General features: G+C 40.6%; 1 protein-coding gene across 2 annotated transcripts in view; it reads right to left on the bottom strand.

The window, feature by feature from the left end:
* Positions 1–1,418: 1,418 nt before the first annotated feature.
* cdh8 (cadherin 8) overlaps positions 1,419–19,087 on the bottom strand; it is a 175,017-nt gene continuing 157,348 nt past the window's right edge. The window contains exons 7-11 of one of the 2 annotated variants that reach the window (XM_015975615.3): positions 12,865–13,001; positions 6,626–6,747; positions 5,796–5,913; positions 2,217–2,468; positions 1,419–2,046 (exon numbers count right to left, since the gene is read on the bottom strand). In XM_015975615.3, coding sequence (XP_015831101.3) covers positions 1,559–2,046; positions 2,217–2,468; positions 5,796–5,913; positions 6,626–6,747; positions 12,865–13,001 — 1,117 coding nt within the window. In that variant the 3' untranslated portion in view covers positions 1,419–1,558. Of the gene's footprint in view, positions 2,053–2,216; positions 2,469–5,795; positions 5,914–6,625; positions 6,748–12,864; positions 13,002–19,087 lie in introns of both variants that reach the window. The other variant, XM_015975614.3, reaches the window with a different exon arrangement.

Here is a 19,087-nt window from a genome sequence, read left to right on the forward strand (position 1 = left end):
CTTAGATTACAGTACAGGGAGTAAATAATTGAACATACACATTTATAAGCATTAAAGCACAGTAGAAAATATGATCTGCATGTAGGACTATTCCATATATATTGTTTAGTCTACTGAGAACTGCCAGAATACTGTATCAGAACCAACTGAGTTTGCACGCAGCTGAAGTGCCTTTGAAATTCTTATTATGTGCAAGAGTTAACGTGCAGAGACAAAACCTACCGACTCATTAAAAGCTAATGCTGTTAGCAGTAACGCTATGTACAATAGAAGTCCTTTTTTTTCTTGGTATCTTACAGTGTAAGCACAATATGCACATGGTTTCAATCTGTGTTACCAGATTGTTAGGCTAATGTGTTTTCTAAATTGATGTTTCAAGGAAGTCGAATACCTGGATATCAATTGTGTTCAAAAGCTCATTTGTTTTAACTTCTTATGTTGTAAAAGTGAGATTTTATTCATTATCATCATCTGTCAGAAATGTCTCAGTTCAAATGGATTGGTTGGTCTTTATTGTTTAATTAACATGTTTCTCTGCTTACGTCTAGTCTACATCACTGATTGCATGAAATCATGAAACTGTTTGGCTGTCATGATACTTTGTTCTGTTGGTGGAAAAAGCTGAATGTGAAATAATCTAAACACACTCATTTCAAATAGCACAGAAAAAAAGATTTAAGAACAGATATACAAAAAAAAACAATAAAACATTAAAGAAGAATTAGCACATCTCTTGTCAAAAAAACAGTAGATTACAATTGTATTTAATGTTGCTTCTGTAAAAAGAAGGCCTCGGAGTTTCTACATTTCTCTTTTTTTGTCTTTACTTCAGTCTTTTATAGGCTAGTAACACTTGGAACCAACACCTGTAGCATGTAAATACAAAGAGTTGTATAAAGCAAGCCTTCCTGGGCTTTAGATAGTTTATAAATGTTGCCATCGAGGAACATATCAAATTATCACAAGTTCACCATAAAGCCAATACTGGTTTGTCTTTTGCTATTATTTCCTTTCAAACCATACATTCATCATTGTAATGTAGACCATGTATTGCTTTTTCATTTCGTCCCCCTTTACCTTTCAGCTGGGTGGTTTTAGGAGACAACAATATGAGTCTCTCTGCAGCTTCCGTAGACCAGCTTGGCATCCATGAATCATGGAGAATGTTGTCCATTCAAGCTTCAGAGAACCCAACAATATCCAATCATTGGGCAACTACCAGGAACATCAGGGTTTTTCTGCTACTGGCAGTCACAGCAAATGACAAACACCCAAAGTACTGCTAGACACTCCACAGCGAAATCTAAGTTACACTCCACAAGAATTATAGATCTTCTAAGAAAGACGTTGTTTGGCTCAACAAGTACAATGCGCTTGACATAGTGTATGACAACTGCTAAGTCTCACTCTAAAAAGTATACAAAAAGGTGGCCCTCCTGGTTTTTAATAGTTTTTTTAAACACTTGTTTCTACAAGCCAGCAAATCCTAGTGTTTAATACACAAATATGTGGACAGAAAAAAAATCTCCAAGGTCTTTTGTTTTTAACAAATTAAAGGTCAGGTCTCACGGTCACTTTCACCCACAGAGTAGAGCTCCCCAAGTCTTCTGAAGCGTGGGCCCCACTCTCTGAGATAGTCATAGTTCTGGTCTGAGTCTGATGACGCCGTTTCCAATGAGCTGAGCGATCCAGCCATTGATCCTCGGCCCTCATACCCATAGATCTGGATGGAGTCGTATGGTGGTGCTGTTGGATCATTGTCTGCCTCGTGGAGCCGTACATTGATGAACTCATCCACATCCACACCATTTGGGCCCGAGTGCTGGCCTGCCCGTGGCATAAACTGCAAGTCTGGCTTGATGTCCTTGCGTGGCAAGTAACCATTGATACCATCTGGGTTCTGAAGTGTTGCTATGTCAAACGCCTCGGTGTCCTCCTCACCTCCTCCTTCATCATCGTAGCGGATGATGTTCTCCCTCACATCCTCATCATCCTTAATAATCAGTGGCTCATTCTTGTGTCTCCTCAGGGTCACAAATAGTACCACTATTACTGTCAGAAAAAAAGGTGGAAAGAAAGAGAGAGAGAGAAAAAAAGAAATCTTGGTCAAGATTTGACAGGTGGATTTTCAACAAGATCATTCATAAAGGTCCAAGCATTCATCCATCAAACCACAACATGATGATAATGTTATTCAAAAAGAAGAAATAATTCACCTAATAGAAGTATGATGCAGGCTAGGATGGCAATGAGAGCTCCCATACTGAGACCAATGGGTAAGACAGAGGCCTCCGCGTTGCAGGATCCAACTATTCCTTCTTTGCTGCATCCACAGACGCGGATGGTCAAGGTGTTGGTGCTGCTCATTGGTGGATTTCCATTGTCCGTCACGATGATTGGCAAGTAGTACAACTTCTGTTTCTGTCGTCGGAAGGTATCGTGCTTGGCAAGAATGCTGATTGTATTGTCTGTCAGAGAGAGGTAAAAATCACAGATTGTTTTTTTGCAGGTACGTGTAGATAAGCCCGTTATTATTTATGGAGTAAACAAACCAAAATTCTAACTGCGTGACGATCACTGCAGCATAAGGCAAACTAATTTCATATCAATCATCAGCTTCTGTAATATGTAAGAATACCAAAGGATGGCAATCCCAAATTTGCGATTTCTCTGTAGAAATTGGTAAAACGAAGAGACTGTGGCGACATTGGCTGAGAAGATGGCACATGTCGACCCAGAAAGGTGCCAGCTGCTCTTTGATGGCACTTCTGTCAAGCTGTCTGCTCATTAGCTGGCTCTCCTTACCCAGATCACATTATCAAACACTTGCATTCCCATAAGAATCTACTCCTGATCTTGTTGGAAACGTAAAAGACGTCTGATAAGCTAACCTTTGCCTCGTTGCCTGAAGGTACGGTGCACTGGAGTCAGAGCTACTTTTAAGAGAGAAGAGAGCCATGTAGAAACTTCTGCATTTGTAGAGCAAACTTAATCAAAAGACGGAACGCTTTTTTGTTAGAATCACTTACGTTGCACAAATCTGTAACTGATGTGAACATATGCTCAGATTTATTTTTCTTACAAGTGCTGCCACTAAGTGGTACACTCTGCTTTGTGAGCACCAGCATGTCCTACTTCATTTGATTCATTCAGTAGCACATACTGGGAAGGGAAGTGTCAACTCTGGTGAACCTGATACTGTAGATACAAATAAAACCAAGCATTTTCTGTTTGTCAGCCCAACAATGAGATTTAATCTTCTCAAAGAACAGGTCAGCTTCGTAGACAAAACAACCACAACAGATGCACAAACAGTGTTTTTCAAATCTATTGGAAAAAACAATGACACGTTTACAACCACCTTCATCTGTTTATACTTTTTTGATGACAGATCTGGTTGTGAAAATATAAAACCTTAATCTGCATCTTAACAACTAGGAACATTTCCAATTTCTAGATCCTAATAGAGCATGAAAAAATAAACAATTAGCAAAATGTTATTTCTAAAATCTTAAAAACATGTGGGTGTTTCAATAAATGTTTGACATTTTAAATACAACAACTACTACTACTACTACTAAAAACAATAATAATTATAGTTGTTGTTGTGATTTTTGTTAATTACTATTATTGTTGTTATTAGTAGTAGTATTATTGTTATTATTGTTGATAATAATTAATCAATTTATTTGTTTGTTTATTTTTAGCTAATTAAAGTCGCTAGTCAGATATAAAACAAAGTATTTGCGTTGAAGGGGACATCTAAAGCAGATTCCGACAGACTCGGGGAAACAACTAATCTGTTTTAGCTCCTGAACTGGCGCCACCTTTCGGGGCAGCACATTGTAAAACTGTCCAATCACAGACCAGAGGAAGGGTGAAGCACCCCCCACCTCCTCTCTAGGGTCCACTTTCTCCAGACTCATGAAAACAAACTGATGACATGAAGACATGAAATGTCATTTCTTTCTGAGCAAAGACATTGTAAATTTTTTTCTGATGTTTTTTCTTTGAAAGATGCTTTAATTTATGTTTTCTTATTCTTAAAGAAACTATATTTAAAGCAAGCAGAGATTTGGAGAATTAAATTTTCAATGCCTCTTTTATTTATTTGACTTCAGCAGAAGATTACTTCAGTCTTTGCTCGGTCCGACTGCGAAGGAAGTTTGAAATAAACCTTTTTATTCATTTAAAACTGTTATAAAATGATTGATGACATTTTCAGCTTTTCAAAAATAAGTCCTTAATTCAAAAAGGACTTCCTGGTATCCTAAAATCCCAATTAAAAGTAGGGAGTTCTAAAGATTTACAAAACCTAGGGATTAATTGATGCCATGAAATCAGCTGATATGATTTGGAATCTATATTTGCCTTTTGGTTAGGTTGCTGCACTTGTTTGTGATCATTGGAACAACGCTAACAATGCTGAACATTGCATATGCATAGCTGGTCACAGCCTCGACCGTCTCCCTCAGGACTGGTGACCTTTAACCTCTTCATTGTGCAATCCCTACAATCAGACTCATCATCCCAAACAAAAGCCACGTAAAGGGTCTCACAGAGACCCGATGCTCTCCACTGGAGTGTTTCCCACAGCTGCTGATTCAGACAGAAATAGTCACTGAAGTGCTGAACAACGCGCTGCAATGGGCCTCTTTTCTGTGTTTGGCATTATTATAGACAAGTGGCAGGTGTAATGTGGTATAGAGCTGGACCACAACACATTAATACTTATTGTGGCTTTAGGCTAATCTGAAAAAATGACTGTTTTCTGTCATTTTGACTAAAACAGAGCTCTTCTTTCCCTGGGGGGAATATATAGCAGTGCTTGCTTCAGAAATGATTATATTTCATAAAAGCCTGGCCTATAAACCTGAATCTAATGGGTGTTAAGGCTGATCCACCATTAGAAAGACCAAGACTTTTGAACAAAATCTAGGTTTTCAGTTTTCTTAAAGTATTTTTGCACATCTGACAAGAAAAACAGATTTCCTTTTGTAGTCATCTAAATTTTGACTGATAGGTATGTGATAAGGTTACACTATGCTTTACTATGTTTGTGTTTCCTATGATTACATGCCATGATCCTGTCTGCTAATGCACCTATTTTAAGTAAAAAATGTTATCTATATATATATATATATATATATATATATATATATATATATATAGATAGATAGATAGATAGATAGATAGATAGATAGTCTCTGAAGACAGCAATTCCATTTTATGACCTGATTTTTATGTACTTTCCCCCATCAGAGGGAGGATGCGGTATGTTAGCCTGCAGCCTCAGCGTTGAAACAGAAGGCTAGTACCATATGAAGAGTTTTTTCCCCCAAGCTAAAACATTACACAACGTCATTTGGAACACAGCCTGTTCTGATCCAGTAGTGAAAAGGGAGACAAAAAAAAGAGCAATGGAATAAAGACAAGAGAAAATGGCAAATAAACCAATCAGAGTATTTAGCAAATAAATGTAGCACCATCTGCTGTGGAACGGCTCCGAGGAAGTCACCCTACATTGAGCTGCAGGACTTGCACAGAAAGCCATTTGGATCCCAGTCATTTAGTTTGCCTCAAAATCCACTGGGGAGTAAAAAGAAGCTGGTGTCCAAACAATTTCACATCTGCTAATTGTGAGCTACACTGATCCGGCAGATTTCATTTCCAGTTTGGTTAATATGGCGTGGGTTTAAAGACGAGACTGGAGAGGCGTTAAAGGAATTCACAGAAGCTTCACTCAGACCGCCAAAGTAAAAGCCTCATACGTGGAGATTTGTGTTGTTTCTCACCTTGGTTGTTTTTGATGGTGAAGTTGGGATTGTTGAGCATCTCCGGGACCAGACGATAGTCGAAGTAGTGGCCCTGTATTGGATCATCTTTGTCTACGGCGCTGACAATCTGAACAACCTGCGTTGAAAACAGAAAGACAGGTGGATATACAGAGGAGGGCTGAAAGCCATCAGAGCAGGCAGCCTATTCATTACCACGCTATTGCCGTTGCAGATTGCTTCAGCGTAACAGAAGCTGGATCCCACCTGATGAAATATATACCCCTCTCAGCCCCTGAAGTTGTGGTCCTGTCTCGTCTGACGCACTTTCAGACTCATAGATCTATCCGTTAATCTGCCACTGGAGGTATTATCATGCTGCATATCTTTATGATTGATTGGAAGTTAGAATTCAGGCCCTGCAGGGCAGTTTCCTCTTTCCCTTTTTCATCCTCCTTCTCGTGAAGCTCCCTATTGCACATACGCAGGTTCCCTATGAGGTCAATTGATGAGAAGGAGAATACTAAGTACTTGTCCAGGATTTTTGGCTTGGGAAAGCATTGTGCCATCTGGAGGAAGACATGAAAGACAAGTCTTTAATTATGATCCCCTCTGATCAATCCTGACTGCTCTCGCTTCCTCTGCGCTCTGTGCAAACTGCATCGAGGCAGGGTAAAAAAAAATAAAAAACCTCTCTGCTCCCACCGCTGTGGTTTCCAAGTGAAATAAATAGGCTATAATTCATTGTAGCAAATCATTAAAGGGGAGGAGAGTGACAAAAAGGAAAAGGACAGAAAGTAAGAAAGTGATAGATCACTTCTTTGATGAATGAGTCGATTCTCTCTCCTTACCTGTCCAGGTTTCCCATTTTCACATAAAACGGCATCGTATTCGTCGGCAAATTCAGGGGCATTGTCGTTAATGTCCATTACTCTGATGGCCACGTTTGCCCTTGATATCTGACTGTGGTTTCCTAAAATATATTTAAAAAAAAGATGGATGGATGGATGGGTAGATAGATAGATAGATAGATAGATAGATAGATAGATAGATAGATAGATAGATAGATAGATGTGATGAGAAAGAGAGAAAAGAGAGTAGATGTGAATAAACAGGAATAAACAAGTGAAATCCCAGGTAAATTCTGTGACCCAGTTTTAATTTTCTTCATTCTCATCTTTATTCCTTCCTTCATTTCCTCGGCTGATGGGAGGACAGATGATAAGCCACATTAATCTCTATTTCAGCGGGTATCAACAATGCAAACAGTGATCTAGGCAACACAAAATGGAAAAAAAAAAAGATTTCAATTCAGAACAGCTTTTGAAAATTCCCAGTATAGTGTGATGTTTAAAACATGAGGGCTAAAACACGCATATTAATAAGTCACTGGTAACTCCAGTCTAGGAAGACAACTAAAGGCAGTTTAATTAGAGGAGATTTTTGAGTGGAAATATTCATCAGTGGTAAGTGGCGGTCCCTTTCCAGCCCTGCCAATCGGTGTATTTACTAATCTGTGGAGCAATCGCTAACTTTTCAACCAGTTAATTAATTATTCATTTAACCCCAAGAGAGTGTTTTCACAGTAGCCAGTCACACAGGCGTTTTGTTTTTTATAATTTCTCACTTTTTTTACTAATGAATTAAAAGGACATGTTGAACATGAGCTTGACATGAACCCACTCTTCCAGTGAATGTGATCCAAAGTAGTCCAGGACCTCAGGTCCCTTCAGATACATCAAGATGTTTACTCAGTCCAACTGTGTGACATGCAGACAGAAAGAATATCCACAAATCATCCCTGGGTTCAAAAGCTGTGTTCATTTAGCCTGTGTCTAAAATTAGTTTTAACTTTAACTTTTCACAGAGAGCATTCTGGACTCCAATGCCAACAATGAAGATTAACACCCAGAAACTGGAAAGTGACCTTTTTGTTCTTGATTTGATTCTGAATAGACAGAAATAATCACCAGGATGATGTGAGAAATCTCCTTGAAAATATGCATGTTTAACCTTTGATTTGTTCACAAACAAATGGAAAAGATGGCAGAAGCTGTCATGGTCTGCGTCTGCCCCCCTTCTTTATGTGTCTCCTGATGTGTCTCCATCCTCTCTAGTTTCCCTTCTGTGTCTCATAGCGCCCTCATGTGTCCTTTGTCTGCGTCTCTATATTGTGTCTTCTGTTTGTAGGTCTTTTTATCATTCCCTCAGGTCCGGGGTTCATTTAGTTATCCTCTGTCCCTCCAGTTGCAGCTCCAGCCTCTTGTTCCCCAGCCCAGTATCTGTATGTGTGTGTGTGTTATTTATGTCTGTGTGTGTGTGTGTGTGTGTGTGTGTGTGTGTGTGTGTATGTGTGTGTGTGTTAGTCCTTCCCACAGCCTTTTAGTTTGGATTTGTAGTTTTAGGTTTATCTGTCCTCCCTTGGTTATGTTTTCCCCATTTAGGTAATTATTGTCACCTGCCTTCCCTCCAGCCCTCACTCCACACACCTGCTTCCTGTTCCCTTAATTACTCCTCCCTGTTATTTAAGCCCTGTCTTGTCTTTGTTCTTGTGTCGGTCCATTGTTTGTAGTTCTGTCAGCCTTGTTTCTCTGTGTATAAACCAGAGTTTTTGGATTTCCAGATCTTTATCTGGTTTTTTGGATTTTGGCTCACAGCCTTGGATTTACTTTGTTTTTGGTTCTCCTTTTAAATAAAGGATTTTACTTAACCTTCATCCCTGCCTCGTGTCATCCTGGGTACTGCATATTTGGGTCCTCCAACACCATATCATGACAGAAGCAATGTTCTGCTGAGTACCATGATGGAAGTTTTACTCCCATTTCAAACATCAGCCCCTTGAAAGGTGTGGTTCACTTGTTTAATCAATATATTTGCAGTGGTCTCCAGTAGGAACTAAGGCCTTTTAAGCTGTGCTCTGGGGGGGAAAAAGCTCTGGTGCGCCTGTTTGAGAAACTAGAAGTGAGCCAGATCAGAGTTTTATTTCATAAGATTTGGAAATCTCGCCTCTAACTGGCTAACAGCAACATGTCTCTCCCGCTGACTTTTTTGCGTTGCAATATTTGTTTTATCGTTAAAACTAACACAACCCTGGAGGAGTTCTGCTGTGGTGTGGAGTTGCTAATGGTTTGCTTCTACTAATTGGATGCTAAACCAACAACAGCCTTCCCTGTGTTGAGTCAAGGTGGGTGAGTCCATGAATGTTAAATGACATCTGCCAGGCTTTTCAAATTCTAGAGTTTCACCATCTATTTTCTATCAGAAGCTAATGCAGCAGAAAGGTGTAGGAGACTATCATGTTCAGCTCGCATGAAAAACTCAGAGTGACCAATTATAATCAGAAATAAGATTTAAAAATGATTTTTCAATGAACCACACCTTTAAAGACGCACTATTTAGTCTAGATTGGTAAAATAAAATAACATTCGGTTGTAATGTAACAAAATGCATGGCTAGGATTGGAAATACACATTTATTATATGATTAATTAAGATGCTGCCTTATGTCTATTGTACATGTTTGCAACTTTCGGATTTTCAGCTTGTTTTAAAAAGATTTTAAAAAGCTAATAATGGATGTTTGAGTCATTGGGGCATGTTGTTATTTTAGCATAGAGTCCAAGAGTCATGGGCTTCTGGAACATCAGCATGTCATTCAAACGCATCTGAAAATGTAAAACAGTTAAATTTGGATTTGCATCTGGCTGTTTTGTAAACAGTTTTCACATTTAGCTGGCGTGTGTGCGTGTGTGTGTGTGTGTGTGTGTGAGACAGAACTGCAAACACAATGTGAAAATCACAAACGTATCTCAGGCCATGTACACATGTATCTGGGTTTCGTAAAACCAAATTCCCTCCCCCTCCCATCTAGGAAAAAAAAAAACGTGTGTACGGATCACCTCGTTTTTCTGCAAAAACACATTCATGTCAATCCTGTAGGTGGCAGTAGTTCCACAAATCATCTGCGTCTTTGCCAAAAAGCATTCCTTGGATGAGAAATAAGTAAGTGGTGGGCAACAACCTTCCTTACATCTGTGGTCTTCTGCATGGAGCAGTAACTGAGCTTGTAAAAACAAGCAAATGAGTGAAAACCCAGGTGACACGAGATGTCAGAGCAGTGACGTAAATCTGAAACCCCGGTCATCCAGAGAATTGTTTTTGGCGCGTATAGCTTCATGCTTGTTTGGATGGCAGGCCAAATCCTGCTTCATTCTGGCCTTAAACAAAACAAAAAGGTGCAGGGAGGTCTCTCATAAATCATATCCATCAATGCATTTTGCAGATGAGGACATACATAATCATTTACATGACATATCTTTGTAATGCTGTGCTCACTAGACTTGCACCTTCATCTAGGAGTCACACTACAATGTGTGCTTAACATGTAGCTGCAAGAACAGAACCCTTCTGTTTGGTCACTCGTTCTAAAGACAAACAGGAAGAAGTCACATATCGATTTTGAATTTTAAGGCCTCCAGCCAACCTGAAAGGGGTTGAAAAAGAGGTAAACAGTGAGTTGAGGAAAAATTGACAGTCAGACAGTGATAGATGGATTAGAGCAGGGGTCCCCAATCCTGGTCCTGGAGGGCCGATATCCAGCAGGTTTTATGGTTTTTCTGCTCCAACAGTCTTGATTCAGTGGTTGAAACACCTGTCCAGCAGCTCATCAGGCTCTGCAGAAGCCTGTTAATTAGCTGCTGATTGAAATCAGGTGAGTTGAAACTAGGGTTGTCACGGTAACCAGTGTAGCGGTAAACCCCGGCAAAAAAGGTAGACAATAATAATAGCCATCTTGTTTTACAAAAAAATATATTATCTCGGTGGATTACCGTGGCTGTGGTGTAGGCGCGGTGACCCTTACCAGCCACCGTATCATCTGCTGAAGTTGCCGGTGGCACATGCGCACTTTGTTGTTTACAACCAAAACTTTCTTGAAGCTAAAGCTGAAATAATGGCCAAAGGAGGAGACGGCAACGCTCAGGAGGACATTTATTATCCCTCAAAGAAGACAAAGTGGGAAGTACAGGCAATTTTTTGGATATTTGAAGAAAGCTGAGGGACAGTTTATAGAAGACCGCAATCCTGTTTGCAGCACGTGCAGAAAAAGTGTCTGTGAAAGGCAGCAACGCTTCAAATCTCATGACACATCTGCGTGACCATCGCCCACAATTCTACAGTCAACGCAAGGCAAGCTAACGTTAGCATTTTAGCTAAAATGCGTGATCCGAGGATTTGGGTTGAGGGAGAATGCAACGAGTCGCTACATAAAGCAGCCGCAGCGCCGCTACCTGCATATAAACCGTGTCGCGGACACCCCCATGTTGAAATGACGCTATGCATTATGGGGCTCCCAGGGGCAGATAAGAGTTGGTCTCTCTCCGAGAATAATTATGAATTTAACAATGATTACTGCCTGATGACATTTTCCCAAATCTGCAAAGCTCACTGGAACACAAACCGAGCACAATATTTTCCTGATATACGGATTACTCAAGTAAGGGTAAAAAAGTATCTGATTAGAAGGCTGCTTGAGTACTGAGTATCATCTGATCTAATATTTTTGAAATGCTGACATCAAACAGACATAAAATAAGAAGTTATGGGCAAATATTGGTATTTTAAAGACTAAAGGGGAAAAATGTAAACAAATAAACAACATAAATACAAAATAACACATTTTAGGCAAAATTTAGACACAAACTGAGGGCAATATATTTCTGATATAGAGGGTTTATTTAGTTGTCTGAAAATGTAACACGTTTAAAAAAATACCGCGATAATACAGAAAACCGTGGTAATTTTGGTCACAATAACCGTGAGGTTACATTTTCACACCGTGACATCCCTAGTTTAAACAGAGTTCAAACTAAAACTTGCAGGATACCGGCCCTCCAGGACCAGGATTGGGAACCCCTGGATTAGAGCGTAGGGAGGAGGAGACACTAGCCCTCCCCTTACACAAGAGATTTCTTTCCCCCTGCAGCAGACAGGGAAAAGAATCTGATTAGTCAGACGTCAACTGGTGCGAGGCAGCAGAACGAGTCTCCATTTGGGTTGCAAATGGCACTGGGACAGAACTGGAAACACATCTATTCCTTCTTTTTGCGCTAGAGAACACACAACCTTCTGCTCTCTCACCACGAATAGTAGCAAAACTGCTGGATTTATTTGGCAAATTTCTATTAGGTGCTGTTAGAGATGCCACTATCTCAAGCCACAGCTACTTTGCCAAGAGGCATGAAAACATGCCTTCATTGTTGGGGTGTACGACATGACAAGGCAACCAGCTTATCAAATGAAACACATTCACTTCCTCCGATAGGATGCATTGGCGGTGGGATTTGTTTTTTACTCCGTGGCCAAAGCATTGTGACAGCGTTTTGGGCTCTGATTTATTCCAACACTTAACGAGTGTTTCCTTTGATTAAAGAAAGAAAAAGACAGGCTGAGAATGAGACGGAGAGAGGATGAAGGACAGATACAGCAAGAGCAGACAGAAAAGTTACAAGCGGTGTAAATTTCTATTCCAGTAGCTTAAAGGGGTACATTAAGCTTTATCACATCACACAGCCCCCCTGAAACAATCTATGCAAATAAAGCCTTACATATGGTTGGAGCTGTTTGTAGCTCTGGCGGCAAGATTTTCTACGTAGTCAGTGAGTTTTGTGGTTCGCAGATGTTCTTTAATCTATAATGGATGCTGGCGTTGGAGCAATTCACTCTGGAGCGTGTCTTTAAAACTGTTTATTTGATATGTCTTAATGTTATTGCACTTGCACAAATTGAGCACTGAGCCATTTAATTCAATCAAAACTCAGCAAATTAACGTTTTTAATGCCTCTGTGGACTCACATGCTAATTGTTTGTGCTATGCTCTCAGAGCGTTTAACTGCACTGCCTTTAAACTGTTGAACAGAGAATTTTGAGTAGCAGGTCAGTAATTCCTTTGACTGAGACGAGTCGTTCACAGTAAAAAAGAAGCCGTGCGTGTCCCACTGCTGTTGCTCTTTCTTTAAACCTTGCCTGACAATTAGTGCCTAACAGTTTGTAGGATAATTCATGAGTGTGCACGGCAAGCGAAGTTTACTTACTGACTTCTGTAGCAGTTACTGTTATGTTGTGCCAGGTGTCTGTCTCCCGGTCCAGCGCTTTGGCTAGGGTGATCTTCCCATCATCCACGTTGATGTTGAACTGCCTCTCCAGGTCCGTGTGCCGGTCGATGAAGTATCTACAAAGACAAACATTAGAAATGTAAGCCAGATCGCTTTAGCAGCAGCAGATCTGCTGAAGCCTCATGAAATCCTCCGGGTGCTGTGGCTAACGGAGCCTTATTCATCAAGAGAAACCTGTGGATCAATGCCCTTTAAAATGGTAACAAATCAATAATTATCATCCAAGGAATAATTACTACCTTCACAAGAGCAGCACAGCAGCCTAATAGTCTCCAAAGCCCTCCCTCCAAATCACCTACATCCAACGTGCGCACACACACACACACGCACGCACGCACGCACGCACACACACACACACACACACACACACACACACACACACACACACACACACACACACACACACACACGCACACACACACACAGTGAAATACCATTAGCACATGTTACTGTATGTCAGGGTAAGAGATGTGGTGTTGTTAACCCTGTTTGGCATTTCTCAACACTGAATGGGTCCCGAAGGGTTTACATTAATGAGTTAGGATGGCAAAGTGTCACACTCCATACAACATGGTGGGAGGAGGGAGAATAATGGATGTAATGGAGATTAACCAAAGGCATGTGTGTTAAGTGTGTCCTTGTCTTGTTTTTAACAGAATTATGTTGTTTTGAGACCTTGTCTACATGCATACACAATTGTACCAAAGCTATATTTTTAGTTGTCGTTCCTAAAACTACTCTCACAAAGACGGGATGTTTTATATCGTGGGTGGCGGTGGCACATGAGTTAACCCTTTAAGACCTGCCATAGACCAAGTTCGTCAGAACTTATATTTACATTTTTACATGCCATTTTACATGCCAGTGCCATTCTTTGGAGTATTTCAACTTGCTATACATCAATACAACCCTTACATTGTAAATTTTAATAATATTTCTTTAAAGTGTTCATAGCAACAACATACTTTACTAAAATGTGCAATTATCCATAAAGAAACAGAAAATCGTTTTCTGTCTTTACACGTTTTTCATTATACAGAAAGGCCACGCCTTTATCCCTCCAAACTGTCAATAAAAAAAAGTTGCACACAATCCTTTCAAACAACAACAAATTTATTTAAAGTTCCTCCATAATTTACTTTTCGTGATTCACTCATTTATATAAACTGAAACAAAAACGAAAACATAAATAATAATAATCAACAGGAATCTAATACAATAATGTTGAATATTTGTAGCTACTGTTTCAGTACTATATAGTTTTGCTTTTCTCTCACTAATAATAATAACAATAATAAAGAATGTTGCATGACTATTTACGCGAAGAAACAGAAACTGAAACTTAGAACATCATCCGGCGCTGTAATGGCGTCAACCGATTGAAGGAGGGAGGATGTACCGTTTGGCGGGTCCGTGATTCATCAAAACATTCATAGTGGTGTGTGTGTGTGTGTGTCGGGAGATTGTAGTGGGTGTGTGATGTGTGTAGGATGTGTTTGTCTAAATGTATTATTGCAAAAAAGCACAAGAAAAAGCCAAAAGACTGGGACTACAAAGAACTACAATTCGCGGGAAAATGACGTCAAAGCAGGTGATTAGGTGAGTGATCCTCGTGTGAGAGTTCACGTTTGCAACACGATGATGTTTATTCTAGCGTGTGAAGCCATGTGAGCTGCAGATCAGAAAGACACGAGCGTCTGTGTCTGAATGAAAACGCTTTTCTTATTTGCACATTTTGGTTGTTTTTTCAAACTCATTAGCGGAAATACGCAGCACTCTGGGACATGCTGAGTGTGTGAGATATAAGTGTAACTCCTCCGGTTTATCATGCAAAATAAAATAAAAAAAATTCTACCTTATATAGTTTCAGTTCTACAAGCATTTGAACACAGATATGCAAATGGGAGCGCTGGAGCTCCCACCGGTTAAGTGCTCGCCCCGTAATCGGAAGGTTGCAGGTTAGAGCCCCACTAAGTTTGTCGCTGTCGTTGTGTCCTTGGGCAAGACACTTAACCTGCCTTGTCTGCTGGTGGTGGTCGGAGGGAACGGTGGCGCCAGTGTACAGCAGCCTCACCTCCCCAGGGCAGCTATGGCTACATCGTAGCTCATCACCACCAGGGTGTAATTGTGTGTGTGTGAATGGGTGATGAGTTCTAATAGTTCTACAGCCAAAACAAAACTTGTTCATGGAGTAAATTCTTTGCGCAAAATCCCTCACACTCGTTTCAGGACTCTGTTACTTGAAGAAAACAAGCAGAAGCTGGCCACGCCCCATCATTCCCCCCTCAGGCTACTATTAGCTGAGAAGCTCCGATATCTGGGAGGAGCTCGGAGTAGAGCAGCTGCTCCTCCAGCAGCAGTTCTCTCTTGCACTTGAGAGGTGGTTCTGTGCAAATTTACAGTGCAACATAAAGTTCCAAACTCTATGAGACTGATATCAATAGCCTTGCTTCTGTCAGTGAGCCCCGGGGCAGCTGTGGCTACAACGTAGCTCATCACCACCAGTGTGTGAATGGATGAATGATACACAGTGGTGTAAAGCGCTTTGGAGTCCTCTTACTCTGAAAGGCGCTATACTAGTGCGGGTCATTTATAATTTGCACATCAATCCTAAAACCAAATACTGACACAAATTACATGCATGCTTTTAATTTTAATTTAATTTTTTCCGTTTGTAGTGTTTATAAAGGCAGTAGAGACCCACATAAAATGTGTTTTGCTTAATTTGTTCCCTTTTAAATATTGTTTTAGTCTAGAGTGTGCTTTTAAAAAAATTTAAATACCACATTTGAGCTCCTAAAACACGTCATTTCTGTTGTGACAATGTAGAAACTTTTGCAAATGAACATAATAGTGAGAGTGGGGATAGGGCCCTAATCCTCTTCAGTCATTAACTTTAATTCAATCTGAGGTCATCTGTTTGTCAGACTATAAATTCCAGCCACTCTGCTGTCCCTGGTTCTGACACTTTGACCTTTTTAAAAAGTGTTGGACCTAAAATTAATGCAAGGACACATTCAAATGAAAAGAATGAAGCAAAGGGTATAAAATTGGAGAGCACAGGAAGAGAGGATGTTTTGAAGCCGTTTGAAGCTGTGAAATTGCTCTTTCATGTTGTAGCGTGCGCAGCGCCAAATCCTGGGACAAGCCCACACAAAACAGACCAAAAAAGAATCTGTCATCACGGGTCATCGTTGGATTCTCGCGTTTCCTGAGCCATTGAGTGCGACTGCCGCAAACAGCCTACTCGCCCCCTAAATACGGCCACAGTGATTCACGTGAGCTAATTACACCTTGTACCGAGCGTCTCCGTACCTCAGGGACGAGCCGTCTTCCGTCATCTGACTTTCACATCCTTTCTCACAATCTCGTCCCCTCGCTTACACACACTCTTTTTTTCATCTAGCCGGGTCTGATGCTCTTCCCTAATCCAATTTCAAAATCCATTCCCTCCCCCTTACACAGACATCTCTCTGTCACCCCATTTCCTCCCCCTCCCCACTACGGGTCCCATGCAACTGGAAGTTCTCGTCGCTATCGGAGCAGACCTGTTGGCAGTATTTATGTGAGAAATGGGAAGGGCGATGGGAGGATGAAGGGACAGAAAGGGGGAAGAGGAAAAGAGAACAAGCATCGACAAAGTCACAACAGCTGTTTATGAGACAGAGGGTGCAGCTTATACAAGATTGGTAAGGAATGAAATAAATAAACCACTGGCCCAGATTCCAATTGTTGGGGAGATGTACCGAGCCGTGACATTTCCATTTTTGAGATGAAATGGTGTAAAATCCTCTAGACGGCAGGCTGGGAAAGGTCCACAAGGACCCCCCCTCCAATCCCGTCTCTGCTTCTCTTTTTCTCTTGCCCTGCAGACGCAGAGCACTTTCAAGACGGGCAGACAGCAGCAACCCACCTGGGAGCAGCCTCGCTCCTGCAGACTGAGTGGATCCCAGTCAAACTCTGACAGCCTCACGTGGAAGCAAGGAGACAGACCCTGAAATGTTCTGCCACCTGTCACTCAAATTGACAACATGACGTGGAAAGAGTTAAAAGCAAATAAAAAAATGATGCAGCGCGAGGTACAAGTGCAATTTTCCTGAGCGTGCGTGAGTCTTTCCTTTGGCTTTGCTTCGTCTCTCTCGAGCTTTCAAAATCTCTGAAATGACCTCGGTGTGGGAGTTGAACGTAATGTTAAGGCTGCTTGTGCCAAAGCTTTTATGCAGAGCGGATCTTCCTTAAATTACAGTGATGCACACAATGTTATTGTTCAGCTTTATTGTGAAGGAAATGTCGTACGCTCATCAAAGTGCATCAGTATCACAGGAGATGATTGTTGTTTGAGAAAAAAAAGTTTTTTTTTTATTTGGAAACTTTAAGGTTTTTTCTGCAAAAATTCCCAAAGACTGTCCATCAATCAACAGTCTAAGATATTTTCTTTGTTGGAGATTTAAAGTTGATTTGATTGTCTTTTAACTACATCTCTTCTTTTAGATAACAAAACAGGCCTACTCTTCCGAAGAAATCATTTTGCTTTGGTTTCTCTCATCTTTTATATGCATTGTAGCACATCTGAGCAAACTGGGCTCTTTTATCTATTTATTTAATTATTTGTAAAACGTTCTTCTCACTGATGCATCAAATCTTATCTCACTGTTACGATCAAAAACTTTCTCCGTTGTCCAACCTCCAACCGTGGTGCCGAAACAAGAAATCAAAACACTGGAATGTTCCATTCTGGGAACTCCACTCTGACAAAATAAGTGATGGATTTCTGCATTTTAAACGGTCATTGTCAATTTATCTGCTGATTGAATGAAAATGGATTAATTTTACAAATGGCTCTGTTGAGAAGTCATTTTATCTCAAATATGGGTTATTTTTGTTAATTCAGACGCCTACAACAGCGTCTTAGGTAAGCCTGATGTTGTAGTTGCTATGGTGGTCTAGCTTTTAAAGCAACTGCCTCTCAGTTTGTTTCCCATGTCCTGGCGCTGGTTCAACTACCGGTGTCGGCAGTAGTTTATTTAACCAGCTGAAGCAGATTTGACTTCTTTTTATAATTTGGGTTTATTGAGTATTTTCTGCTAAATATTTAGCAGTGGTGAACCTTCCATAGGGGGCGCTATGGCGCCGCCCCACCAGTATCACAAAAAGAAGAAGAAGAAGAAGATAGGAATTACAAAAAAATAACAAACATGAAACTAAATGATTTCCACATCATACAGACCAAAAATGCGGTGTATGATCCGCATTTAAATGTTTTTTCTTTAAATGTTATTTCACACTTTTACCATGGCCGAATCGATCTGTGATGTATTTCCTGTTCCTTTTGGGCGCAGTAATCTTTTCCATAGACCCACGCTATAGGGAGCCTAAGTCACGCCCATCTACTTCCGAACCATGGGTCGCCGGAAGGACAAAAAATTAAAAGCAAGTCCATGTGGCTAAAAACCCACAATGGGGCTAACCCAGCTCTAATCGTGAGTTATGTCTTCCGTTACCTTCCTTTACCTTTCTCTGACAAGCACAGTAACATTTTATTGAATTAGCTGAAATAGTGTTAAACGACAAACATCCAACCCATGTTAGCTGCTTTTTATTGTTGCTAATGATGGAAAATTCCTGTCTTTGGAGTTTCAAAGTCCCACCACCGTTTGTCCCACTGATCACATGTTGACTTTGAGTTTACCAGCAAAGCTCATTGTAACACGGTAGCCCCATTCATTGTGCAATTTACAGGATTTTCCAATCGTTGTGAGGTCATGGTAACATCTGCTTAATGGCCACCTGGGAAAAAGGCCACATTGGATGTGTGGGGTTATGTAAAGTTGTAGCTTAATGACTATTGATGTGGGTTTCACAGGCTTATAAAGCTGGGATTCCATCAGTGTCCCTCCTTTAAAGTCCAGCTTTGCAAGAATAACATCACTGGTGCTTTTTCATATTACTAAACTGTCACAGCAGTAAACTGGTGTCCAGTTGTATCTACCCTGTGTGTTTTACAGGTTTTCTGCTCCATCACACCTGGTTTTAGTAAATGGGTGATAAAGAAGCTGTTGCATAACTTTAGGGTAGACTGAAATGGTAATTAGCTAGTGATTCGGGTGTCAGGGGGCAAGGGTATTAGACATGCAGGGTAGTG

This window comes from Nothobranchius furzeri, chromosome 9, assembly GCF_043380555.1.
Source record: "Nothobranchius furzeri strain GRZ-AD chromosome 9, NfurGRZ-RIMD1, whole genome shotgun sequence".
In the NCBI taxonomy this organism is placed as follows: domain Eukaryota; kingdom Metazoa; phylum Chordata; class Actinopteri; order Cyprinodontiformes; family Nothobranchiidae; genus Nothobranchius; species Nothobranchius furzeri.